The sequence below is a fragment of the Bos indicus x Bos taurus genome, chromosome 7 (genome assembly GCF_003369695.1).
Source record: "Bos indicus x Bos taurus breed Angus x Brahman F1 hybrid chromosome 7, Bos_hybrid_MaternalHap_v2.0, whole genome shotgun sequence".
Taxonomy (NCBI): domain Eukaryota; kingdom Metazoa; phylum Chordata; class Mammalia; order Artiodactyla; family Bovidae; genus Bos; species Bos indicus x Bos taurus.
The window spans coordinates 15,579,924-15,600,800 of record NC_040082.1 but is presented as its reverse complement, the minus strand read 5'-3'; the positions used below and the strand labels follow the sequence as shown (position 1 = coordinate 15,600,800).

The 20,877-nt window shown below is 41.6% G+C and overlaps 1 protein-coding gene across 2 annotated transcripts in view; it reads left to right on the top strand.

The window, feature by feature from the left end:
• RHOBTB3 (Rho related BTB domain containing 3) overlaps positions 1-20,877 on the top strand; it is an 84,526-nt gene that overhangs the window by 13,472 nt on the left and 50,177 nt on the right. For both annotated transcript variants that reach the window (XM_027545571.1, XM_027545570.1), the window contains exons 4-7: positions 2,263-2,417; positions 7,111-7,222; positions 9,608-9,973; positions 19,449-19,561. In XM_027545571.1, coding sequence (XP_027401372.1) covers positions 2,263-2,417; positions 7,111-7,222; positions 9,608-9,973; positions 19,449-19,561 — 746 coding nt within the window. The remainder of the gene's footprint in view (positions 1-2,262; positions 2,418-7,110; positions 7,223-9,607; positions 9,974-19,448; positions 19,562-20,877) is intronic.

The window sequence follows — 20,877 nt, the reverse complement described above, 5'->3', positions numbered from 1 at the left end:
GCACTGCAGTTTAAAATGGTTTGGGGTCTCCTGATTGTTGCTGATGAAATGCTAAATGTTGGTTTATTTAATTCATAAACATTTTGCTGATTCTCCTACCTAATATGTAATGGCTAGACATTTTTTCCTCTTGGGTGCAAGTGAACAAAAAGCAATGTCTTCTGTGACATAGAGGAGATGTACAATTGGACATTAGGAGATACTTTCTAGGTTGGTAAGATGCTTGTGACTACACATGAAGGAAAACCCCGCTCAGCTGGCTTAGGCCTGACACTAACTGGATTTTTCCCTCAAACCAAGATTGTTTCCTCACAATTATTTTACATTATGCTCGCTATTTTTTCACTCAAAATGGTACTGATTTTATTTTTGTCCCAAAATAATGTTTAATAAGATGATCTGCCTACCCACCCCATTCCATCAATATAAGGAGAGCTTTGTAGACATGAGAAGATCTCTGTCTTCAGAGAGTCAAAGGCCCTGTTTATGATGGGTTTGTGAAGAATGTGAAATGCCAGTGTGTTCTTTTTCAAGATAGGCTAACTTGTGTATGATAACTTTATTTGCTCTGAACCTGATATGATCTTAGAAAAAAAAAAGTGCAAAAACTCAGACTAGACTTATTATTTATTGCATACTTTAGCGATGCATACTTTTATTTTTAAATCATGGCATTTTTATGCAAACTAAATTTTTATCTTATCTTTTGATGGCTCTTTATCAGGTGTAGCAAATAACAGCTTTATTATTGTTTCTCTAAGACACAAGGAGACTTAGACATGTCACAACCTCTCTGAGCTTCAGTTTCCTCCTCTGCAAAACGAGGATGTGAATGCATGGTTTCCGAGCTCAGAATGCTTTCAGTGAATCGAAATTATCTAATTCTTAGGTGTACATGTGCACATGGGTATTACGTGTGCACATGGCACAGAATATCCTTGGTATGCATGCCATGTGTTCATGTAGATGCTCCATCTCTGCACTGTTCATTGGTAGGACGTTTTTTGTGTGTGCTGTGGGGATGGGGGAGCCGCCTAAATGCCCTGTCAGGGCCACTGTACTTTCAGTTATCAGGTCTTTTGGCCCCTGGGGGTCACAGCTGAGTCCCTTTCCAGGCGCAGGCGTTACCCTCTGCTGATACAAGCTGCTTGCCGGAGGTTTTGCTCCCTCCACAAGGCAGCCCTCCTCCACTTACTGGCTGATTTAGGGATACAGAAACCCAGCTTTGTGTGGGGAACCCCTCTCAAGGGCCGTCTAAGCTCCAGAGTCTCCTGTCTGGTAACTGAAGTATCTGTTGCAACAACATTGCAGTTCGAGTTCTTTCTCTGTGGAGTGCAGCTTCCTGCACCCTTGAGATCTGTTTCCAAGATCACCCCCCAGAAAGCCTCCTTCACACAGTGTCTCCATGTCGGAGTCTGTTTTCTCGGGGAAGCCAACCTACAACAATGTGATTTCTTGGAAATGGACTTGGCTGCTTTTTGAACAATGACATATCTGAAGTGTAGCATGAAACAGAACAAAGCTGGCAGGCAAATATGGAGTTGAACATACACGATTAGCCTTATTAAGGCAGAGTCTTACAGACAGATTGGTTTACCACCTTCCCAGCCATAGGTCTGTACGTGATTCTTGGGGAAGTTCACATCTTGAGTAATTTATGCTCTCAGTTTTTAGTGTTACGATCTTGGAGCAAAAGATGAAAAGTGATTGACTTTGGTCACTGCAGTTGAATGCTTTTGAGTTCAGCCATCAAAATGTCTAGATTAATAGGAATGTACTTCATATGAAATTTGGAATGACTGACAGTTTTGCAGCCTTCAGGATTGAGGTCAAATTGAGGATTCTGTTAAAGTAAAAGATGTATTCAAACTTAGTGAATGTATTTAAAGGTTATTACAACAACAACAAAAAATGCCAGCCCATTGTTTTCATGGTTGAAGTTGTATAAAAGGAAGCAGGCCTGGCATTTTAGTTACTGTAATAGCCTTGGTAGTATTCATTCACTTATTTAAAAATTCATCTATTTTATAAGATCTTGTTTGTTGTTCTTCCATTTAAAGCTTATTTATTTTAGGGACCTTGCAGTTATCACTGACACTTCTCATTCAGAGTCTAGTGGATAGTAGCTATATGAAGTGGCCTTGAACTGTGATTCTGGTGTGAGCTCTTAATTTGTTGTTTAATGTCCAGGTTGTCTGTGCACATTTGTGTGTGTGTGTGTTTAGTTTCAAAACGCTTTGTTGGTCATGTTCGTTTTCTCAGAAGAATTACCCTGCACATGCCCGCTGTGCACCTCAGACAGAGGGAGCTGCGTCAGTACGACGGAAGGGATCCAGCTTGCTAAAGAACTAGGAGCCACCTATCTGGAGCTGCACAGCCTCGATGACTTCTACATAGGAAAGTATTTTGGAGGAGTGGTAAGTGGAAATCCCAGTCGCATAAATTCATCATTTGTCAGGTTGGCTCTTTAGCCGTTTCTTAGAACCACAGTTAGAACTTTAATTTTAAAATCAAGAATAGTTTTAATCTTGTGAAATGGTTATTATGGTCACTGCTTCCACTTTTCCCCCCTTCTGTTTGCTGTGAAGTGGAAACAGTGACAGACTTTATTTTCTTGGGCTCCAAAATCGCTGTGGACAGTGACTGCAGCCATGAAATTCAAAGACGCTTGGTTCTTGGGTGGACTTCCTTGATAGCTCAGTTGGTAAAGAATCCACTTGCAATGCAGGAGACCTGGGTTTGATCCCTGGGTCGGGAAGATCCCCTGGAGAAGAGAAAGGCTACCCACTGCAGGATTCTGGCCTGGAGAATTCCATGGATTATAGTCCATGGGGTCGCAAAGAGTCAGACATGACTGAACAATTTTCACTTCACTTGGTTCTTGTAGGAAAAGCTATGACAAACCTAGACAGTGTATTAAAAAATGGAGACATCACTTTGTCAGCAAAGGTCTGTATAGTCAAAGCTATGGCTTTTCCAATAGTCGTGTATGGATGTGAGAGTTGGACCAAAAGAAGGCAGAGCATCAAAGAATTGGTGCTTTCAAACTGTGGTGCTGGAGAAAACTCTTGAGCGTCCCTTGAACTGCAAGGTGATCAAATGAATCAATCCTGAAGGAAATCAACTCTGAATATTCATTGGAAGGACTGATGCTGAAGCTCCACCCCTTTGGCCACCTGATGCAAAGAGCCAACTCATTGGAGAAGACCCTAATGCTGGAAAAGATTGAAGGCAAAAGGACAAGGGGGGTTGGCAGAGGATGAGATGGTTGGATAGTATCACTGACTCAGTGGACATGAGTTTGATCAAACTCTGGGGGATAGTGGAGGACAGGGGAGCCTGGTGTGCTGTAGTCCATGGGGTTGTGAAGAGTCGGACATGACTGAGCGCCTGAACTGAACTGAAAGGGAAAAGGACAACTTGGTTTCATTTGTTGGAGAAGATGGACACTAGGCAGACGCTTTACCATCTGAGCCACCAGGGAAGTCGGGGCTGGGTTGCCTCAGGCCAAAAAACTACCAGGGAGGGAGCACAACCCCACCTGTCAGCAGATAATTGGATTAAAGCTTTACTGAGCAAGGTCCTGCCCACCAGAGCAAGACCCAGTTTTTCCCACCACCAGTCCCTGCCATCAGAAAGCTTACACAAGCCTCATAGCCTCCTCCATCAAAAAGGGCAGACAGAAGAAGAAGAACCACAGTCTCCCATCGACTAATACAAAACCACATCACAGAAAGTTAATCAGCATGAAAAAGCATAAAGTTATGTCCCAGATGAAGGAACAAGGTAAAACCCCAGAAAAACAACTAAATGAGGTAGAGATAGGCAACCTTCCAGAAAAAGAATTCAGAATAAAGACAGTGAATTTGATTCAGGATCTTGGAAAAGGAATGGAGGCAAAGATTGAGAAGATGCAAGAAATGTTTACCAAAGACCTATGAGAACTAAAGAACCAACAGAGATGAATAATACTCTAGAAGGAATCCATAGCAGAGTAACAGGCAGAAGCACAGATAAATTACCTGGAGGGCGGAATGGTGGAAATCAGTGCCACAGAATATAGAAAAAAGAATGAAAGGAAATGAAGACAGTCTCAGAGACCTCTGGGACAACATTAAACACACCAGTATTCACATTGTAGGGGTCCCAGAAGGAGAAGAGAGAAAGGACCTGAGAAAATATTTGAAGAGATAATAACTGAAAACTTCCCTAACATGGGAAAGAAAATAGTCAGCCAAGTCCAGGAAGCACAGAGTGTCCCAAACAGGATAAATCCAAGGAAGCACACACTGAGACATAGTAATCAAACTGACAAAACTTAAAGATAAGCTATTAAAAGCAACCAAGGAAGAATGACAAATAACATGCCATGGAACTCCCATCAGGCCATCAGCTGATTTCTCAACAGAAACTACAAGCCAGAAGGGAATGGCATGACATTTAAAGTGATAAAAGGGAAGAACCTACAACCAGAAATACTCTACCCAGCAAGACTCTCCTTCAGATGTGATGGAGAAATCAGAAGCTTTCCAGACAAGCAAAAATTAAAAGAATTCACCACCACCAAACCAGCTTTACAACAACTGCTAAGGGAACTTCTCTAAGCAGAAAACAAGAGAAGGAAAAGCTCTGTACTGTGTTGTGCTGAGTCACTCAGTTGTGTCCGACTCTTTGCAACCCCATGGACTGTAGCCCTCCAGGCTTCTCTGTCCGTGGGGATTCTCAGGGCCAGAATACTGGAGTGGGTTGCCATGCACTCATCCAGGGAATCTTCCCAACCCAGGGATCAACCCCAGGTCTCCTGAGTTGCAGGTAGATTCTAAACCGTCTGAGCCACCAGGGAAGCCCAAGAAAATCCCTACCTACAGAAAATAAATCCAGAACAATTAAGAAAGCAGTAATAGAATCATAAATATTGATAATTAGCTTAAATGTAAATGGATTAAATGCATCAACCAAAGGACATAGACCAGCTGAGCAGATGAGAACATGTGCATGTACGCACTTCCACTTAGCACATCACTCTCCTTGACCCCCCAGGTGGTATGTAATTATTTGATATTGATAGTTTAATCGTGTTCCCATTATGGCATGCAATTGTAATTATCTTTTATTCTTTGTCTTGTTATTGATTGTGAAAACTGATAAACATATTTTACTATTGTGATTGTGTAACTGTTACTCACTTAATACCACTGCATCATGATTGGCCAACAGAAAAATTATAGAATTCTATATCTCCAAAACTACCATTTAATAGAAAAACCTGTAATCACTTTTTAAAATCCAGATGTATATCAGAATTATCTTGGAATTTTTTTGAAAAATACAAATTCTCGGGTAGTGCTTTTTTTTTCTTTTAAACCAGAGCTCCAAATATGTTTCTAATGAGCAGCCATGTTTATTTTTAAACAACTGGACTATGTGAGGGTCTTTTACTTTTATCTAGCTTGTTTCACTTTTTCTGTCTCATATTCAGTGCTCCTCTGTCCATGGGATTTTTCAGGCAAGGATACTGCAGTGGGTTGCCATTTCCTTCTCCAGGGATACCTTCCAAACCCAGGGATCGAATGCACGTCTCTTGTATTGCAGACAGATTCTTTATTGCTTAGCCACCCGGGAAGCCCATACATACATAAATAATTTTTGCTGTTCAGTCGTGTCCCAACTCTTTGTGACTCCACGGACTGCAGCACACCAGGCTTTCTGTCCTTCACTATCTCCTGGAGCTTGCTCAAACTCAAGTCCATTGAGGTGGTGATGCCATCCGACCATCTCATCCTCTGTTGTCCCCTTCTCCTCCTGCCTTCAATCTTTCCCAGCATTAGGATCTTTTCCAATGAGTCAGCTCTTCACATTGGGTGGCCAAAGTACTGGAGCTTCAGCTTCAGCATCAGTCCTTCCAATAAATATTCAGGACTGATTTCCTTTCAGATTGACTGGTTGGATCTCCTTGCAGTCCAGGGGACTCTCAAGAGACTTACACGTACATACATAAATAATAATAATAAATTCCGTTCCTCAAGTGCACTATCCACATTTTAGGTCCTGCATAGCTACATTTAGCTAGTGGCTACTGTTCCATGATTAGCACAGATGTTGTAGGACATTTCCATCAACATAGAGCATTGCATGCTGTGCTGTGACCCAGCATCCCGAGTCCTATGACCAGCTGGTGCTGAGTCTGTTTTGCCCAGACTATTCCAGTCTCTTCCCTGGGTCCATCTACCTGAAGGTGGCCCACATGTCTGATAATGTACACCCCGAGGCCTGAGAGGTGACCGAGGGGTGACCAGATGTGAGGAGTAGGGAAGGGGAGAGTGGCTGGACCTCGGTTGTGTAGGTGTGGATATCTGCCTGCATGTACCAGTGCCCTCAGGTAGGGGCATGTGGGTGGGCAGGTGGAGAGAGGAAGGGTGGTCTTGGGCACCAGGAGTTAGGGGCTAGCTCTCTCTGCTGCAGGAAACTCTGAGGAGTCTCAGAATTTAAATCTGAACCAACCCTTCCAGTTTAAATGATGACATACTTGGCAAAGCAGAAGGATAGAATATATTTTATGTAACAGTTTATTTTCTTGATTTGCAACATTTAAATATTTAGGTAGGTGGTATGCGGACCTCCTTTTGTACTTTTGCCCCAGGCGTCACATGCCCGGAGCTATGTAAGTGCATGTGGTTAAGATTTTTAATTTATGAAATGACGGATGCGTTTCAAAGTAATTTGTTCAGGAAAAAAAGTAGAGCACATATGAACGTTCTGAATTGTTGTGAGCAGATGTGACCCAAAGCTAGAGATCTGCTCTTGCTTTGACTTTTTCTAGTGTTGGTTGTTATAGTTGCCTGTGAGATGGTTATTGGTAGTCACTTGGATGTACTGCTTGGCATTCTTGATTATTCAAGAGAAAGTACAGTTTTTTCCTTGAATGATAGTTTATGTTTAGACAAGGCACAGACTGTTCTACTTGATAGATTTTTTTAAAAATAAAAAAAATTGAAAAGCATTGGCTAAGGCATACGTGTCGATGGTACTGGCAGCTGTGATTCGGAGTCCAAATAGTCATATCTACATAATTTTGTCAGAGCTCTAATTAACATTTGATTCTTGTTTTAGTTGGAATATTTCATGATCCAAGCCTTAAATCAGAAGACAAGTGAAAAAATGAAGAGAAGGAAGATGAGCAACTCGTTTCATGGAATTAGACCACCTCAGCTTGAACAGCCAGGTGCATTTATTAGCCCGTGTCTAAACATTCCGTTGATATTTATTGTAGATCGTTTAAAAAGTGTGGGGGCAATTGTTCTCAAATTTGAGTGTGTTCAGGACTCACCTGACATTCCGATTCAGTGAAGCTGGGATGGAGTCTGAATCTGATTTTTAAATAAGCCTCCCAGATGATTCTGAAGCAGGTGGCACCTGGATCACATTTTGAGGACTATTGTCTTGAAAACTTGAACCTATAGATTCTTTTAAGAATGGTGTGTGTGGTAGAGAGCTGCTCTAAATTACAGTCCAGTGAGAAATAACCAGATGTGATGCATGAACTTTGAGTGGATACAGGTTCCATAAAAACATCTAAAAGATGTTCTTGGGACAGTTGGGTAAAATTTCATTATGGATGGGAAATTAGATGATACTATGGGATTACTGTTGATTTTCTTATATATGATAGTAGTATTGTGTTTAGTAGAAGAATGTTCTTATTCTTAGGAGATAAATATGAGTTATGAGTAAATATGAAAGTATTTAGAACTAAAGTATCCTAATGATTACAAATTACTTTTAAATGGTTTGTGAGTGAAGGAGAGATGCACACTCACAGAGGGAGAGAGAAAATTTAGAGATAAGGCCAAAAAGTAAAGTGTTAATAATTACACAATTTAAGGGCAAGATATATGTGTGCTCATTGTATCATTCTTTGAGGTTTTTGACTGTTTGAAAATGTTCATGATATAGGGTTAGAGGAAAATAAAATTAAAAAAACTATATCAACTTGCCAGAACTTATTGCATAATTTTGTAATAGCAGTGGTAAAATAATACTCTATTCAGATCAAGTAATTATGGATATTGTTTGTACTTGATAAGTATTTGGTGAATGAATGAATATACATGAACAAGCCAAGAGAGTGTAATTTTGTATGGGAAGTCAGTTCCAAAAATGTGGACATACACACCGTAGAATTGGCTTTGAACTTTGTGATGTGCAGGGTGAAAGGGGTGATGTGGTTGTTACGTAGCAAACCCTGGGCCCTTAATTACTTCCTGGATGCGAAGATGAGTGGGGAATGGCCAAGTCAATGATGCTGATGCATAATTTCTTAGTTCTTATTAATCAAGAAGAGAAAACATACCAATTGCTCAGACAAGGCAAAATTCTTCAGGTCATTTAGCACTACAACCTGTGGGTCTTCCTCTGGGGCCAGCAGGTGAGATAGTGGGCAGGTGTGCCCTTCCCATGGGAGCGCTGTGGCATCGCACTGACCATAACTCAGGGTCCGGGGTGCACGTTTGTTCTGGTGCTGACTTCTTCTAAGGACTGATCCCTGGCTTTGGGGCATGTGATTTTTATAAACTGTTCTCAGACAGTCAGGATCTGTAGGGTGCCTCTGGTGATGGAGAGAAGAGGATGGATAGGGTACAGGGCAGAAAGAGCCTGGCCCCCAGCTTACCTTGTCCAGTTAGTAGACTGGAGTTCTGCTTTAGAATAAAGAATTGTTTTTATTCCTGAAGAAGGCTGAATTGTACTGGTTTAAATGATTGTATATCCTTCAGGCAACCCTTCCCAGGTCACGTTTTCCTCGGCACAGCTTTAGATGAAAGTTAGCAGACTGTTCACAATTCGGGTCTATGATGAGGACCTGGGCTGTGGTTCTCCAGGCCGATGTTCTGAATTGATGGAGGCTAATCTAATTTAGTTAGTGATCAAACTAGGGAATGGAAGGTTACCTGCCCTTGTGGAAATCATGGAGCCTGACCAGCAATCTCCCTGACGTGTGCCGAGAGGAAGAAGCTGGTTGTGGGGCAGCATAATGTTTTACTAGGAGGGAAAGACAAACTTTAGCATCGGAATAAAATGGTCAAGGTGGTTTTAAACCATCGAGTCCAAGACTCTGAACCCTGGCTTTTAAGAGGCTGCAGTTTTAACAATTCATTCCTCTGCCTTCAGTTATTCTGGAAGGAAAACGACTTCAGATGTGAGGTTGGGCTCTTCAGAACTTTCAGAAATTTCTTTGCATTTTTTTATCAGGTGAAGAATGATGACAGCCAACATAACTGAAATCTAGCATTTGGAGAAATATTTTATGTGGGGCCACACATAGTGAGAAATGCTCTTTGTGGCATTGGTACATTTTTCATTTGTACTAGAAAAAGTAAATACAGTATTTCTGTGTATCTGTGTCATTCCTGGATAGTTAGTTTATAATTAGATGAAGCTATAGAAAAGGTGCTGTTTTTCTGGATCCAAAATGGCCAAATATTGGCAACTTCCTATGGTTCAACCTAATAATATTAAAAAATATATTGTTTTGTTGTGTTTAAACCTGAAGTGACAGGGGTCTGTGGACCTAAAGAGCAGTTTGTTATTCTTATTTTCTTTTTTGAAACAGAGAAAATGCCGGTCTTGAAGGCTGAAGCATCGCATTATAACGCCGACTTAAACAACTTGCTGTTCTGCTGCCAGTGTGTGGATGTGGTGTTTTACAGCCCAGATTTAAAGGAGGTGGCCGAGGCCCACAAGATCGTTCTCTGCGCCGTCAGCCACGTGTTCATGTTGCTCTTCAGCGTAAAGAGTCCTGCTGACATTCAGGATTCCAGTATCATCCAGACCACCCAGGATCTCTTTACTATCAACAGAGACCCCGCGTTTCCAGGTGCTAGCCAGGAGTCTCCGGGCAACCCGCCCTTACGAGTCATCGTTAAAGACGCCTTCTTCTGTTCTTGTTTATCGGACATCCTGCGCTTCATTTACTCAGGTACCTTGTCACATGGTTCTGGTACAGCCTCGTGAGCTTTTGAAATGAAGTGTGCCCGTGGTCTTCATGTGTTACCGGTTGGTTTTATCTTTCTCTTCTTCATACTGTCTGAGGTGAAGATTGTAAATGCAGCAGTGTCTGCTTTATCCACAGGAACTGGGCCAAGCTTTCTCTCCTTACAAGTTTCCTTGCCTTGGTTTTACATCTACCTGTAGAAACAGTAACCTCTTTTCCTATTGAGCGAGTATGTTAGTATTTTAAGTGTTAGTCACTTAGTTGTGTCCGACTCTGTGATCTCATGGACTGTAGCCCTCCAGGCTCCTCTGTCCATGGAATTCTCCAGGCAAGAATACTGGAGTGGGTAGCCATTCCCTTCTCCAGGGATTTTCCTGACCTAGGGATCAAACCCGGATCTCCCACATTGCAGGCAAATTCCTTACTATCTGAGCCACCAGGGAAGCCATTATATTTAAAAGAATATTCAGAATTCATTTTAAATATTTAATATTTAAGAATTCATTGTCTGATTTAACTTTAAAGAAATAAAATTCTTCAAATACATATGAAAATAAGTGTCTTTACTTATTCTTGTTTGACTCAGATTTTGGAGGGAATTGAAGGGAGAAATTACCATGATCATTGCATTCAGTTTAACAACTAGAAACAGTATCTAAAATTAGTTCAGACTGAAATCTAATTAACTTTGACTGTGACTATTTCAAACTACTGTTACTTCTGTGCGCTTATCTTTGTAGGATTCAGCTTATCAATTGTTTTTCGTCTTATCCTTTTAAAAGCTCAGTATAGCACATATATTCTAAAGATTAGACTTTTTAATTTGAGTTATTTTAACAGGGTGGCTTCCTGGGTAACTCAACTGGTAAAGAATCCACCTGCAATGCAGAAGACCTGGGTTCAGTCCCTAGGTTGGGAGGAGTCCCTGGAGGAGGGCATGGCCACTCACTCCAGTATTCTTGCCTAGAGAATCCCTATGGATTCAGTCAAATGATTGATGATAAGATTTTTCTCTTTTTCATTGGGGTTGTGTTTAGTTTTGCAAGTTAAGAAGTTAATGGTTGTGAAAAATAACAGTTGTAGCATGCAGATTAAGTGGATTAAAAATATACATATTGGAGTTGAATGTGGTGATATAAATCTTAAATCCATTAAGTGAATATTTGCTTAGAATATTCCACCCCTGCAGAGCATACCAGCAGTCAGTGCCTTCGGCATGGCAGCCTCTTTGTAAACGTAGGCTGAACTAATGAGTAGACTCTAGTAGCTGTGAATCATTATGTGAACAAACCAGATAAGCTAGAGTCTTCATTTAGCACAATGGATTTTTATGTTTAAACTTAGAATCTCACAGTTCAGAATTAGGACTAATTTTGAAAAGCCAAAATGTTTACACATTAGAAGAAAAAAAATGTCTTTAATGATATGTCAGAGAACCATGATGGAAGTGTTTGGCTTTTCTTTTCAATGAGTCTGCTGTTGAAGTCATGAATTATTCAGCATGTTTCCCACAGTATCCATTAAATACTTTCAAAGGCGCATGAGCACTTTGAGGTCAGTTCTAATAACTAAATGTATGTCCAGTGACAGAACCTGCTTATCTTTCTCCTGGGGAGTAATTTTTTTTTTAATTGTAAAATTCATACATACAAATGGAAAAAAGGGGGAGAGAAAAGAAGAAAGTTCTCACGCCCTCGTACCTTTCCCCAGAGTTGATTGCCTGTTAGAAGTCATTCATGTATTCACTCTCTGATGCTTTTTGAGAGAAATGAATATGTTGAGAAACTTGCTCTAATGAAAATGTAACCTTTGGTGACTGCTGTTTCCTGGGAACCACAGGTAGTTTCCATGGGTGGAGCATGGAGTGGGAGGGGATGGCTGGAAGGAGATGAGGCTGGCAGGGCCCTTGGGAGCTGCTCCTGCTGTTCTAAGAAGCTTTTCTAGAACTTTATGCATGATTAGACTGGGCTTTGGGAAGATCCTCTCTAGTGATGGTGGGAAGGTGGAAGAGCAGGCAAGATGAGTGCAGTTAGGAACCACTGTTATTCTGGAGCTCAGCCTAAGGAAGGCCAACATTCTGAAAACAGGTGGTTGGTCTTGCAGCCTCTCTATCACCAGTACCAGTGGTCTTCAAACCTTAAAGTACCTGCCAGTCACCTGGTGATCTTGTTAATGTGCAGACTCCGATTCGGTGGGCCCTGGTGGGGCATCAGTTCAGTTCAGTCACTCAGTCATGTCCAGTCACTCAGTCATGTCCAACTCTTTGCGACCCCAGGGACTGCAGCACACCAGGCTTCACTGTCCATCACCAACTCCTGGAGCTTGCTCAGACTCATGTCCATTGAGTCGATCATGCTGTCCAACCATCTCATCCTCTGTTGTCCCCTTCTCATCCTGCCTTCAGTCTTTCCCAGCATCAGGGTGTTTTCCAGTGAGTCAGTTCTTTGCATCAGGTAGCCAAAGTATTGGAGTTTCAGCTTCAACATCAGTCCTTCCAAGGAACATTCAGGACTGATTTCTTTTAGGTTTGACTGGTTTGATCTCTTTGCAGTTCAAGGGACTCTCAAGAGCCTTCTCCAACACCACAGTTCAAAAGCATCAATTCTTTGGTGCTCACCTTTCTTTATGGTCCAACTCTCACATCTGTACAGGACTACTGGGAAAACCATAGCTTTGACTAAATGGACTTTTGTCGGTAAAGTAATGTCTCTGCTTTTTAATATGCTGTCTAGGTTGGTCATAGCTTTTCTTCCAGGGAGCAAGCTGAATTTCATGGCTGCAGTCACCATCCACGGTAATTTTGGAGCCCAAGAAAATAAAGTCTGTCACTGTTTCCACTTTTTCCCCATCTATTTGTCATGAAGTGATGGGACCAGATGTCATGGTCTTAGTTTTTTGAATGTTGAGTTTAAAGCCAACTTTTTCTCTCTTCTTTCACTTTCATCAAGAGGCTGTTTAATTCTTTGCTTTCTGCCATAAGGGTGGTGCCATCTGCATATGTGAGGTTACTGATATTTCTCCCAACAATCTTGATTGCAGTTGTGCTTCATACAGCCCAACATGGAACCAGTTCATTGTTCCATGTCCAGTTCTAGCTGTTGCTTCCTGACCTGTGTACAGATTTCTCAGGCAGGTCAGGTGGTCTGGTATTCCCATCTCTTTCAGAATTTTCCACAGTTTGTTGTAATCCACACAGTCAAAGACTTTAGTGTAGTCAATGAAGCAGAAGTAGATATTTTTCTAGAACTCTCTTGCTTTTTCAATGATCCAGCGGATGTTGGCAATTTGATCTCTGGTACCTCTGCCTTTTCTAAATCCAGCTTGAACATCTGGAAGTTCTCGGTTCATGTACTGTTGAAGCCTGGCTTGGAGAATTTTGAGCATTACTTTGCTAGTGTGTGAGATGAATGCAATTGTGCAGTAGTTTGAATATTCTTTGGCATTGCCTTTCTTTGGGATTGGAATGAAAACTTATCTTTTCCAATCCTGTGGCCACTGCTGAGTTTTCCAAATTTGCTGGCATATTGAGTGCAGCACTTTCACAGCATCATTTTTTAGGATTTGAAATAGCTCAGCTAGAATTCCATCATCCCCACTAACTTTGTTCGTAGTGATGCTTCCTAAGGCCCACTTGACTTCATATTCTGGGATATCTGGCTCTAGGTGAGTGATCACACCATCATGGTTATCTGGGTCATGAAGATCTTTTTTGTACAGTTCTGTGTATTCTTGCCACCCCTTCTTAATATCTTCTGCTTCTGTTAGGTCCCTACCATTTCTGTCCTTTATTGTGCCCATCTTTGCATGAAATGTTCCCTTGGTATCTCTAGTTCTCTTGAAGAGGTCTCTAGTCTTTCTCATTCTACTATTTTCCTCTATTTCTATTGATCACTGAGGAAGGCTTTCTTATCTCTCTTTGCTGTTCTTTGGAACTCTGCATTCAGGTGGATATATCTTTCCTTTTCTCCTTTGCCTTTCGCTTCTCTTCTTTTCTCAGCTATTTGTAAGGCCTCCTCAGACAACCGTTTTGCCTTTTTGCATTTCTTCTTGGGGATGATTTTGATCAGTGCCTCCTATACAGTGTAACAAATCTCCATCCATAGTTCTTGGCAGGCACTCTATCTATCAGATCTGATCCCTTGAATGCATGAGGGTCTGCATTTCCAGTAGTCTCCAGGCAGTGCTGATGTTTTGTACCACAAGTTGCTGCAGCACCTGCTCTTGGTAGAACTGGGACCACCAGCCACAGCCAGGGGATGAGGGCCTGGAATTCAGCCCAGAGGCCCTGAAGAGGAACCCAGTGATTAGTCTCAGGGAACAGGGTCAAAGTGGAATCGCCTGCCAGGCTGACTGACACAGAGCTCTCTGGAGCTGGGGCTGTCCATGCATTCTTGTACCCCCTGCCTGAAGTTGAGGCAAGTGAATGCTTAGTGGTTGGGTGGAAACCCAGTGAGCCTGGCAGTAGTGACTAGAAGGCAGAGATGCATGATGACATGGACAGCTTGCTGAGCTGCAAACCCCCAACCAGTTCAGGGCATGGACTTCTCAGTCTGACGCTTAGCTGTTGCCTCTCTGCTCTGAGCTTTGTTTGCATGTGACCCAGACAGGACGTAGTGCCAGGTACACACTGGCCACAGGCCACTGACCTGGGGCTACAGGGAGACCTGGATGTGGGCTGAGGTAAAAGGAAAGTGAATGCTTCAGCAGGTGCCTAACAATTCTTCTTTAACTATTTACTCAGTATAACCTCAGACTCAAGCAAAAGTGCTACTGTTCGTTGTGTTTAAAAAGACGACAATCTCAGCAAAATACAATTTATTGAGAAGAAAAACCGACCAGATTCCCGATCTCAAATGTCTAAACATTTTCTGATGTTTTCTTTTTGCCCTTTGATTTTTTCTTGGTGCATAGGTTGCTTATTTAAAAAAATATTTTTTTTAATTAAAGCAAACTAAAATTTGAAACCTAATTTTTTTTTTTTCCTTAGAGACTTAAGAGGCTGGGCTTATGTATTTTCTGTTTGTTTATCTTATTGTTGTCCAACATCTGAAAACTTTTGAACAGAGCACAAGTCTTAAGACCCAGTTTCACACTGGTTTCCTCCTTGCAGCCCTGGCCTAGCTGCAGGTCCTGTTGGGAACTGTGGAAGACAGGAGCGGGTTGTGCTCACGTCAGTTGGACCGGGAAGCAGAGGCAGAACCCATGAGAGGGCGTGCTCCGGAATGTTTGCCCTGAGCAAACACGGGCTGAAAAACCCTATTAAACGTGTCTCTTCCTTTTTTTAGAAAAATGAACCAAATGACAGAGAATGTCTCTATTCTTTTTAAAAATTTTAAATTTTTAAAAATAATTTTCTTTTAACCTTTAGGAATTTGAAATGTTGCAGATATTGTGTCTACCATGGATATTTGAGTCCTATATTTAGGAAGGGCCTTTTAATACTCTGGTTAACACTTTACCCCTGTAATGAAGGCCTCTGTTCATTTTCATATTCAAATTTCTGAGCAAACAGGCACAGTGAAAGTGCGTATGTTAATTTCCTCTTGGATAGCTGCTAACATTTCGTAACGTCTGATACTTTATGACTACCACTGACATTGCGTGTGCATGCTCAGTGGTGCCCGACTCTTTGCAACCCCATAAACTGGAGCCCACCAGGCTGCTCTGTCCTTGGGATTTTCCAGGCAGGAATACTGGAGTGGATTGCCATTTCTTTCCCCAGGGGATCTCCCTACCCAGGGATCAAACCCATGTCTCTTGGGTTTTCTGCATTGTCAGGCAGATTCTTTACCACTGAAGGAGGAATAATCTGAAAAGTGAGGCCCGCAGTTTCCTGGTCTTGAGGAGTAATCCTTAAATGGCATACAATTGTAACATTCTTATGATACTGTGTACAGCCTTTATGCTGGCAAATTCCTGAGTCACAGGATCTCAGATGGATAGCAATTGAAATCTTTGTAAGAGCATCAAGAATTTAGCTTTGAGCTCTTCCTGCCACAGATGGCCCTTAGAATTTCACATCACTTATTGAAATGCTGCCAGGGTAAATGAATTTGTGGAAATGAGTGTAGTATTCTCCAGCTCTTGAAATTATTCTGTGATATGCTCTTTTCTGCACTGCATAAAAGAACAGCTGAATGCACATGGGTAGATCATGCTCTGTAAGAGTAAATAAATTAGTGCTCTAAGAAGTTAAAATCACAATCGGTTATGTAGGATGACATCTAGAGCTCTGCTGTAACATATAGTACTATGCCTATTGTTAGCAGTAGTGGAGAGGGCAATGGCACCCCACTCCAGTAATCTTGCCTGGAAAATCCCATGGACTGAGGAGCCTGGTAGGCTGCAGTCCATGGGGTCTCTAAGAGTCAGGCACGACAGAGTGACTTCACTTTCCCTTTTCACTTTCATGCATTGGAGAAGGAAATGGCAACCCACTCCAGTGTTCTTGCCTGGAGAATCCCAGGGATGGGGGAACCTGGTGGGCTGCCGTCTCTGGGGTCGCACAGAGTCGGACACGACTGAAGCGACTTAGCTGCAGCAGTGTATTAAAACTATGTTAAGAAAATGGAACACATGTTAAATGTTATTGGGGCTTCCCTGGTTGCTCAGACTGTAAAGAATCTGCCTGAATGTGGAAGACCTGGGTTTGATCTCTGGATTGGAAAGGTCCTCGGGAGAAGTGAATGGCTACCCACTCCACTATTCTTGACTGGAGAATTCCATGGCCAGAGGAGCCAGGGGGGCTACACTCATGGGGTCACAAAAGAGTCAGCCATAGCTTAGCGCATAACACTTAATGTTATTACCACAAGAAAAGAAAAGAAATCTCAGTCTTATTATTGCTATATTTGACACCTAAGTGTCAAAGATGATTTGATTAGCATTTCTAATTATGGCAAGAACCTGGTCATTAGAGTACCCTTATAACCTAGGCTTACTTTTCTTTTCAGTTGTTGGATCTTTCTGTGTCTGTTCTCAAACAGATTAATATCCTGTAGGAATTTACCTATTGCTAATCTTAATACACTTAGATTTGATGCTTGTTTTCTTTCTGATACTCTTCTGAATGGAGATACTGTGTAGGTGTTCTTTAGTTAACATGACTTTACTTTTAAGAAACAATATCTGTGCTCTCCTTTAACTTGTGTGAGTATCAGTCAGAACTACTTCCATGTACTGTTTGCTGCATGCCACTGACCCTGGGTTTTGAAAGTGGATAAAATGTCTAAAGGATGAGCAATAGTCATCAGCAGTCAATGCACGCTCGAATTTCCTGGAGGCTTTTAAAATTGATGTCTGGGCCCCATCCCCAGAAATGCTAATGTAATCCATCTGGGGATGGCACCTTCTCCAATGGTATTTTATAAAAGATCATCCAGGTAAATGTAATATATAGCTAGGGGTGAGAATCACTGGCATAGAGTGAATTTTCTTGAACTGAGGTCCCTTGGCTTCTAAGGGATCCTTCTCTTTTATGTAGACTTTACTGGCTATGTGTGCATGGGAAATTTTCTAGAGCAGTGATCCAGAGAATTCATCAGATTGTGAAAAGAGTATGTGACTTGAAGTTAAAAATCATTCTTTGAGGAAGAGGAAAACAAAAAGCATAGGCTTGTTCTAGACTGTACGCCTTGTGGAATTTGAGGAGGGAGAAGAGCTAACAGTGAAGTCAGAAAAAGAGTGCCCAAAGTTAAGAAGAGGCAGGGGTGCCCTGGAGCTAGCTAGTGCCAACGTGTGAGAGGCAGTGGTATTTACCTGTTCCTAAGGGTGTGTTCGGAGAAGGCAATGGCACCCCACTCCAGTACTCTTGCCTGGAAAATCCCATGGGCAGAGGAGCCTAGTAGGCTACAGTCCATGGGGTCGCTAAGAGTCGGACACGACTGAGCGACTTTACTTTCACTTTTCACTTCTATGCATTGGAGAAGGAAATGGCAACCCACTCCAGTGTCCTTGCCTGGAGAATCCCAGGGACGGAGGAGCCTGGTGGGCTATGGGGTCGCACAGAGTCAGACACGACTGAAGCGACTTAGCAGTAAGGGTGTGTTCTGTGTTGTTGTATTGAACTTGGCCATGGTAGGAGCATGTACCCCGCAGAACAGCAAATGCCCCAAATGAGGACTCTCCTTCCCCCACCCCTCTCCCAGGATACACTGTAGTAGTCATGAAGGACAGGTAAGGAGAAGTTTAAGATAGGCAAGGATGCCAAGCGCTGCAGGGCTCAGCTCTAATGAGGCCTGAGAGCAACTGGACTGCCAATCTGATTCTAAAAGATTAGTTTTGGATCTCCTTGCTACAGCCTGGCGGCAACTGCCTAATCTCACTGGTTCAGTAAATGTTCATTCCGTGCCCTCTCCACTCCCCAGTATTCATGAAGGCACCTGGCAAAGTTCTGGATACCTGAAGGGAAATACCAGAAGAGAAAGACCAAGAGCAAATAGAAAAGGATCTCAAGTTACCCAGAGACATAAATCAGCTAAATTCATACCAGTTGTTAACTGCGTAGATAGAACTAGAACCTGGGTCTCCCAACTGTGCCCACCCACTCTGTATCTTTTTGAGTTGTATTTTTAGGATTTAGGACTGTCTATAAGGGATGGGCTGGATGGGGGTAATCTCTACAGAAATGCACTTTTGGAAACTTAGCTGCATTGATAATAAGATTCACTTGATGTGGAAAAGGCCAATTGGGAGTAGGGAGGCTAGGTAGGAGACTGCTGTGGGCCAAAGAGAGACGTGTTTGGGGGAAGGGGAGACATTTTGCTGATCCTGGACGAGGAGACTGTAAGGCACAGAGGAAGAGGGGCTGACAGGAGTGAAGTGAACCTAAGAAGAGACGGCTTAAAAGTGGGTTGGTATGAAAAGGGTGAGAGGGACCGACCGGGTGGGGTGAGTTTTCTTTTTTTAATGTCCCAGTTGTGTGGTTCTACAGAAAATTATCCAGCTCTCTTCTTCTGGTTGGTTCTGTAAGAACTGGCTATGGAACATCCTCATCGGACCCTGACAGTGCATGAAACCTTCTGAATGCATTCTGTTCCTTTGCCTGATTGTAGTCACTGCCCTTCATGATTGGTATCACTGAATCCAGCCTTAGAAAGGACGGAATCCGCCTCATACTCAGAGCAAGTAAATCAGTTGAGTGTTGGCCCTCTTGTGATGGGAACTCATATTCTAGCCATTGCTGTTATCATTAGCTCATCGCCTGTTCTATAAAGAGGTGGCAGCTGTTCAGGAAGAAGACTCCAGCTTTTGAGAAATAGTTTAGGTGAAGGGAAACTTTTTTTTTTTAATGTGAGAGCTGTTTAAATGTTTTAGTGTAATTGTAAGAATATATGTTTGGTAAATAAAAATTAAAAGAAAATACTAAACAAAAAGAAAGAGGAACATTGATACTCAGTAAAATATTTATCTTTCTTCCTGCTTTAACAAAAAATTCAATATATATTGATTTTTTTTACAGGTGCCTTCCAGTGGGAAGAGTTAGAAGATGATATCAGGAAAAAATTGAAAGATTCTGGAGATGTTTCAAATGTAATTGAGAAAGTTAAATGCATTTTAAAAACACCAGGAAAGGTAAATTAGTTTATTGTAAGTTACTTTCTCTGAATTATAACTGGTATTAAGGTGAATATACTATGGAGTCATGAGGAAAGTTGATAATGTATTTTTTTCCTTAAGTCTATTTTTTGCTGTTTAAATGTTTTAAATATAAACACGTGATTTCTTGCTATCTCTGATTTTAATTCATGTTAGAATTCAAATATGTATGAGTCATGTCTTTAAAATGTTGGTTTGTGAATTCTGTTCCCTGAGACATTCCCCTGGGACTCTGGGAATATGCAGTCTATGTTAAGAATGAAGGCTGTTGGATTTGCCCAGTTATAGTCAGGCTTATGGGAGACGATGCTTCCTCACTGCTCACAGTTTCATTCCAAACAGTTTTCAGGGGCATGGCAGTCTCAGTGTGTGTCTTTTTCAAGAGTTCCGAGAAATTTCCTTGACTAGGTGGGCAGCTGAGGGTTTGTTTCTCATCCAGTATAGAGTTCAAATCATATGTTAGGTTCAAAGATTATAGAAATATAGACTTTGTATATGGTCATAAACTACTGCCCATGAAAACCCTAGTAACAGATTTTGCAGAGTCTGTAAGAGCCTTAAGAGTAAATCTGTTCACTTTTAAGATGACTACATTAAACAATTTAGCCAAAATCTTATTTCAGATTCTGTGATAAGCAAATCGGCTACAGTGGATAAAAAGGCAAGTTGTGTGCACTGCTTAGCAGAATAGAGGTTTATGTTAAGTGTAAGAAAAATGATTATTTCTTTAATTTTTTATACAGATGACTGCCAATGCTACAACCTAAGTTTATTAACATTTTAAGTTAATGTTTCAAAACTGCACTAAGTTTTTATAAAGATTCCTGACTATTCTTTAAATAAAAAAAATGGTCTCTTTTTAAACCAAATATGGAATTAAAGGATAAGACCATTCTTTGCTTGTTTTCATAGCACATTGAAGCAGGTATACAGAAGCTGGCCACTTGTGCAGGTGTATGGCAGGGTAGTAGCTCTTATAGCCTAATTCAGCTAAATAATGCTTTTGTAGAAATGTGCATTATAGACTTGCACTCTGCTTTTCAAAAGTTCTCTACATGAACTTGCTCACAGACCAGTGAAAATACATATATTCTCTCCAAACTTCTGCCCTTGCTTTTTTTTTTTTTTTCCTTCAAATTCAAGGCATAATTGGAAGTTCTTGGTGGCCTAATAGTTAGAATTCTGGGCTTTCGTTGCTGTGGCCTGAGTTCAGCCCCTGGTCAGGAAATTAAGATCCTGCAAGCCATGTGGTGTGGCCCAAAAAAAAAAAAAAAAATCAAGGCTTGGAAACA